The sequence below is a fragment of the Acomys russatus genome, chromosome 7 (genome assembly GCF_903995435.1).
Source record: "Acomys russatus chromosome 7, mAcoRus1.1, whole genome shotgun sequence".
In the NCBI taxonomy this organism is placed as follows: Eukaryota; Metazoa; Chordata; class Mammalia; order Rodentia; family Muridae; genus Acomys; species Acomys russatus.
In genome coordinates this window covers 40163367-40170250 of record NC_067143.1, presented here as the reverse complement: position 1 = coordinate 40170250, position 6884 = coordinate 40163367, and the positions used below count along the sequence as shown (strand labels likewise).

The 6884-nt window shown below is 35.5% G+C and overlaps 1 protein-coding gene across 1 annotated transcript in view; it reads left to right on the top strand.

Moving 5' to 3' along the window:
• Positions 1–6884, top strand: part of Tyr (tyrosinase) — a 54743-nt gene that overhangs the window by 24621 nt on the left and 23238 nt on the right. Inside the window, exon 3 of the mRNA XM_051149459.1 lies at positions 717–864. Coding sequence (XP_051005416.1) covers positions 717–864 — 148 coding nt within the window. The remainder of the gene's footprint in view (positions 1–716; positions 865–6884) is intronic.

Genomic DNA, 6884 nt, shown 5'->3' with positions numbered 1-6884 from the left:
TCTGAGCTGTACAAAATCAATAATGTCAATTTCTTTGAAAAATGTGCAATATTTGTAGAAAATAAGTACAGTGGAGAGTGTTGTATGTTTCTAAAGTGGCCTTACGGAGAGATGAGGACTTGATTTTGTTTTATAGAATGAGTTACAATTAGCTGTGAAACGAATATTCTACAAAAAATAAAAACAAACATAGTACGATCTGATGTCCCTAGAAAAATCACCTATGAATGACAATGTTTGATCACACATTTTATGCTTCTTCCAGAATCAGGATCCAGAATTAAAGTATTAATTAGAACCAGAAAACAAGAGGATACAAACATACTTCAAAGGACTTCTCTGTGGGGTTGCTATTTTTAATATGTTATTTATATATTTTATATTGTTATCAGTAAATATGAGTGAACACTAATTTTTACAAAGGTTCCTTGGACTTTGAAGTATTCAAAGGACTGAACAAAAATACACCATGAGGGCATCCACATTGGCCCAGCCTATCTCACCAGTTAAAACATCACAGAGTGTACCTAACCTAATACCTTTCAGTCCTGAAGAGACTTCTAAATTTGGAATCCGAATATCAAATGGCTTTTCTTATTGACTTTGTTTGTATAGAATTATGTTTTCCTCTGTAGTTACAGACAGGGTGAGATAATCATTTAGACTTTCAGTCATTTAGGTAAACTAATTTTTAAGTTTTCCATCTGTGTCACCAGGATTTGCCAGTCCACTCACAGGGATAGCTGATCCTTCGCAGAGCAGCATGCACAATGCTTTGCATATCTACATGAATGGAACGATGTCCCAAGTTCAGGGATCGGCCAATGATCCCATCTTTCTTCTTCACCATGCCTTTGTGGACAGGTTGGTTGACATCTCTTCATAAATTATATAGTCATTGTACTTAAATGAACTATCAATGTGACTATCAAATGGGATTTTAGTTATCATAACAAACATTAAAAATGATGGTGATTTTTTTTTATCTTGAGAGAACCTAAACTAAGGCCTAAAGTTCAAATGCTTTATTAAAGTAACACCAGTAAAGGGTAAAGCATGATAAGGAAGGAAAAAACTGCAAGTTAAGCTACAATATCAGCTGAGGTGTCAGAGTCAACCATATCTAAGGACAGTGTTGTATCCTTTATTTGATATTATATTAGGACAGCCAAATAAATTCTGAATCTAATACTAAACAGTCAATAGCTGCAGGTTGGCGAGATAGGAGAGACAGCATTCCAAAGTACTAGCTTGATTCCTCATAGCTATGTGGTTTCAATGCCAAGGAACTGAAAGCATGTAGACATTTGTGGTTAAGAGTAAAATTATAAACATAGGAAATCAACTGTGTACAGAAGGACAAAAAAGTGACAGGTTTCATAGAAGAGATTAAAAACACATTATTGTTTCACAGGAATTTACATAGTTTATAACTCATTTGGCTCTTTATTATTCTTAAAACAGATATGTGAATGCTGGAGATCTTAGGCAAAGTGGTCTTTTAGACCTTACTTAAAGAATCAGCTGTAATATATACTGTTATCTAATGTTTTGGAATTTTCACAAAACCGCACAGTGTTAGTAATGGTCACTACCAGCATGGATCACTGGATGAAAAATATTTTTGATATTTAGAACTCACCAAAGAATATCACTGAGAAGTTAGACAAATCGTGGAGGTATTCTGAATTTTCCTTATCTCTAACTATGGTCTTTAGGAGACGTTATGAAGAATGAAGAGGTTATAAAAAGCAAACAAACTATACAATTAACTAAACATGCATGTGTGAACAGTAATCAGCACAGATAAAATATGGCTGACTTGCTGAAATCTATACAACCTCTGGGGTTCATACATAGTCTAAATTTTCTAATAATATCACTTTGGTCACAATTCTGAGAGGTAGAACTAATACCTAAGATACCCTATAGCAGTAAGCTATAATATTCTTATTCTCTAGCAATTTGAATAATCTGAAAATGTCTGGTTTTTTCCTACTACTTTTTATTAATGTGATCACTAGTAACATGTTTATTTTGAAGCCTACTTTTCATAGCTTGGTTTAATGAAGACTTCTACTGGGAAGTTCAACTCGAAGTGCAGCATAGTACTAGTGTATAGTACATGCTATCTCTCCAGCCTCGGCTTCTGGCATGCTTTCTCATTTCGGCAAAGCCTGACATGGTGAGGGCTGTACATGCAAAAGGACCTATCAACGTCCTACACATGCTACTGATTTAATTTGTTAGAAATGTTTCCATTTTCAACCTTTGAGAAAATTATGACCTTTCCACAAAATAATGCCTCGTCAGTGGGTAGTACAGACTATAAATAAATATCTGGGAGCAGAAAAAGCATTTATGAAGACATCATTTGCTGTTCACATAACAACTCAAGGCTTTATATGTTCAAAAGCAACCACACCTCTGTACACATGCATTCAATTACTTGTAGATTCAGCAAACAAAAGTAGCTTGTATATTCCATATATGCCATGCCAGACTTGAGCAAGTAGCAATCACTTCATATTTCTCATCTCCACATGGTTCCCCCAAACCTAAAAAATGTAAATTAACTAACATACAGGGAAAAGCAGTTTCTGTGGTAATTGTGACATAATAGGCAAGGACATTTAGGAGTTAAAAAGGAAACTTCTGGTGCTGCTTAGAAACTCTTACCTGAGACTGGAAAAGCTGGTAAACTTTTTCTGGGCCTAAGGACCCTCACATACAAAATTATGTTTATGTAACACTTTCTTCAGTACAATATGTCTATATTGTACTGTATACTGTATAACACAGTATACAAATATTAACTCTCATGAGGAGTAAGGAGGACATTTAAAAGTGGCTACATAGTCTCTATTTGCTATTTTCTCAGGATCTCCAGTACTGGTAACACTACTTTACCTATTCTCTGAAGCTTGCCTTTTAATTGTAGGAGAATCTTGGCTAAGTGCAACCATGAAATAATGTATTCTAGGAATAGTGAACCTGGCTTGATCATCAGCCACAGATAATTCTCTCTCCTGCAGTGACTTCTTGGATATATGTGCCAAAGAGGCTTTCCTTCCACTCTACTCTCTAAGAAGGCTGCCCCAAACCATATGCCCTCAAATCAGATGCTGTACCAAATTGGCAGCTCAGTAGTCCTAACAGAAGGGTGGCAGCAAGACCAGTCCCTGGGATTAGGAATGAACAGCAGATTGCTTCCCAACTGATGACTAGAGGCTGAAGCTAGCTCGGAAAGGCAGAAATATCAGGGATATAGAAGGAGGTCAGCTCAGATTTCAGAGAAATATCTTTAAGTCTTCTCTTGCCATCAGATGGGGTGTCAGAAGGCAACCTACCTCTCTGTGTGTTTCTTTTCTTGTTATTGGACTATAACCAGATTTAAAATGGTTACTTGTTTTCTTCTCTGAATCAGAATTAATTTCCTATAACAAACTGCTGTTGTACCATTATAATTATATTTTACCACATTCCTAGAGCTGCTTTTCCTGTTAGATTTAACTCTGAAAATAGTCTTTGTTAGATTGATTCTTGTGTGTCTTTCCCAGTAAATCTTGAGCTCTCTGTTGGCAGGGTCTATATATCGATCACCTCTGTCATCTGGCACTGTCCATGACACTTAGAAACTATCCACTAAGACTTCCTAAAGTGTCATGTAATTGATAATTTTGATCAGTCAGCCACTATGGATTAGCAATAACATTTTGTTGTGTGATAAAATATTCATCCAGAGACATTGAATTGTACTTTATCTTGTGATAAAGAAATCAGTTGCTATTACAAGTAACCTAAAACATGTCCCAAAATGAAAAAAAAAATCTCTCAACTCTGTAGGATCAATGTGATTTAGACCTTAGAGAATTACAATATTGTCAACCTAAATATTTCACAGACTACAGTAGATAGAAAAATAGGTCTTCATTGTTACTACCTAACTGTTACCTCTGAAAGTAACTCATCATCCAAACTGTTCAAGGGAACAGGCAGGGTAATCCTCCCACAGACAGTTGATGCTAAGTGTAAGGACATAAGCAAACAGCCAATTTCCAGGAGTTAATAGATAATATTTAATATGAAAATAGGAAATTCAGCCAAGGCAAGTAGAATCAGTGGGACTATATATAACTATATATATAACTATATATATATTTCTTACTTAGAGAGCAAAGATCATAACTTCTGTAATAACACCAAACAGGAGATCCAAAGAGGTACTCAATGAATCAGAAGGCCAGAAAACAGAATACCTAAAGATTGTAAATCACAAAATTAAGATCACAGGATGCTAAGCATGCCTGACATCAAATCATCCATTTGAATGATCTTTACTATGATACTTGTTATTATCTAATGTTTCAAACACTAAGCCAGAAAATGGTTTATATATTAGTATCTGCATGAACTTAGAGCTTTCAGTTATTTTGTGTGTTTGTGTGCGATTTTTGTGGGTGGAATCCATGGTCTTGTACAATTCCACTGCTTTATTTATGAGGCAATATATTGCTTTTATAAGTAATATCACTGTTACAAAACAAGAATATTTGGAAGATGTTTACTTTATTTATTGTTTGTTTTTTATTATAATATTATTATTATTGATTTTTTTTGAGACAAGTTTCTCACTATGTAGCTCTAGCTATCCTGGAACTTAGTGGCCTCAATTTTAAAGAGATTTGCCTGCCTCTGTCTCTGCCTCCTGGGTTCTGATATTAACGGCACAACTTTTTCAATTGAAGCAGCACCCACCCACCCCACATAAATCAGTTAAGCATAATGATATGGTAAAGAAAATTAAATTAACAATGAACCGCTTGGGTGACTGTTCCGGCTGGGTGCAGTAATATAACTGCTCTCTCTCTTTCTTTCTCTCTCTCTCTCTCTCTCTCTCTCTCTCTCTCTCTCTCTCTCTCTCTCTCTCTCTCTAATATATTTTATAACCAAATGCAGGAAGATGCAGGCAAATAACTGCACTCTCTTATGAAGGGAGCTATTGCTTGACATTAATATCACAAAAAGTAGTCAGCTATAGATCATCCTCTGATGTTTGTGTTTCAGGAAATAGAAATCACACATTCGAAAGGCCCGGGGTGAGTTTTTCCACAAAGGTGGGAAAGAAGATTAGGGAACTTACAGATGATCAGTATAGAAATCTGGTGAAAATTAAGATTGGGATCAACTGAAGTCCAAGTGTAATACAAAGATCTTAATGTTTTGTATTCTCTGGCAGTTTTTTCATTTACAAAAAAGGAGGTTTATTTCGCCTAACGCCATTTATATGTTCCAATTTGTGATCATTGGACATTGCATTTAAGTCTGTGACGAGACAGCAGATCATAGTGGGATTGTGTGATATGGGTAACTCATGGAGCTCATGACTGGGAAGCCATCATGAAGAAGACAAAGGTGTTGGGGTCTCATTATACCCTTCAAAGATATATTTATGACTTAAGAACCTCCTATGAGGACTTTATTCTTTGGCTGGAGAACAATCCTTTAATATTATTGGACTTCTCAAATAACACCAAGATAATGATAAAATTGAAATGGTTGGTTTAACTTTTTTTAAGTTACCTTGCTTGCTAACACAAATAGATTGTTGCAAGAAAACTTCAGTGACAATGGGATAATTCTGTGGCATTAATTAAAGTGAGAGAAAATAATGTTTTCAACCAGAGAAGGTACAAGAGGTTTGCTGGGAAGAAAAGAGCCCATGTATATTTCAGAGATTAAAAAAAGCAGAATTTACCACGCAACAGATGATGATACCAACATAACGAGAAATAATAGTTGAAAGAGTAAGGAGATCCCAAGGATACTCATGGTTAGAACCACTAGACAAAGAAAGAACACTATAAAGTAGACTACATATCATATAAATACAATAAAATATAAACCATTGCTTTCTTTTCAACATATGAGTCATTTGGGGATATTGCAACACCCAAAAGAGAGTTTCAACTGTTGAATCTGATCATGGCTTATCCTATTCAAAAGTCAGAATAAAATTGAAAACATATATTTGATAATATTTAGCATATAGACAATGCTTAAGAACATAGAAACACCTTAAATTACCCAGGAACTTACTACAATAGAAAAAAAAATGGTTTAAGCATTTTAACTCATACCATTATTTAAAAAGGGTGAACAGAGACAAACTGGGGGTAAGTAAGTTTGAGTAGGATTGACTGGGGACAAAGGAGGAAAACTAGAATATAAAGTCCTAAAATCCAACTAACAGCACAAAAATATCAAGAAAGAAAATCAACAAACATGTCTACTGCTCTAAAAAAGAGCAATAAAATGATGATACTGGACCTGGGAGTGACTGAATCAGCTTCAGACTGCTCAGAATACAGGAAACCAAAATGGAAAATTTCTAGAACATTTCTTACGAATATTTCTAAGAAGAAGTGGGACAGAAAAGAAATATGGTGGAAAAATGGAGAAACCACTTCAGCATTTTGGCAGACTGTCTTACTTACTGTTCTATGGCTGTGAAGGGACACCAAGGCAACTCTTCCAAAAGAAAACATTTAATCTGGGGCTTGTGGTTTCAGAGAAAAATAGAGTTTATTATCACCATGGTGGAAACAGATGGGCATGACACAGGAATAGCAGCAGAGGGCTCTACATCTTGATCTGCAGACAGAAAGCAGGGGATGGGGCCTGGCATGGACTTGGCATAGACTTTTGAAATTTCAAAGCGTTTTCTCAGTGATACACCTCCTCCATCAAGGTTTTCATCCTGTTAACAAGGTTCCATCTTTTCTAACAAGGCCATGCCTCCTAATCCTTCCCAAATAGTTCCACTACCTGATAACTAACCATTCATATATTTAAGTCTGGGGGAGAAGTCATTCTTATTCAAA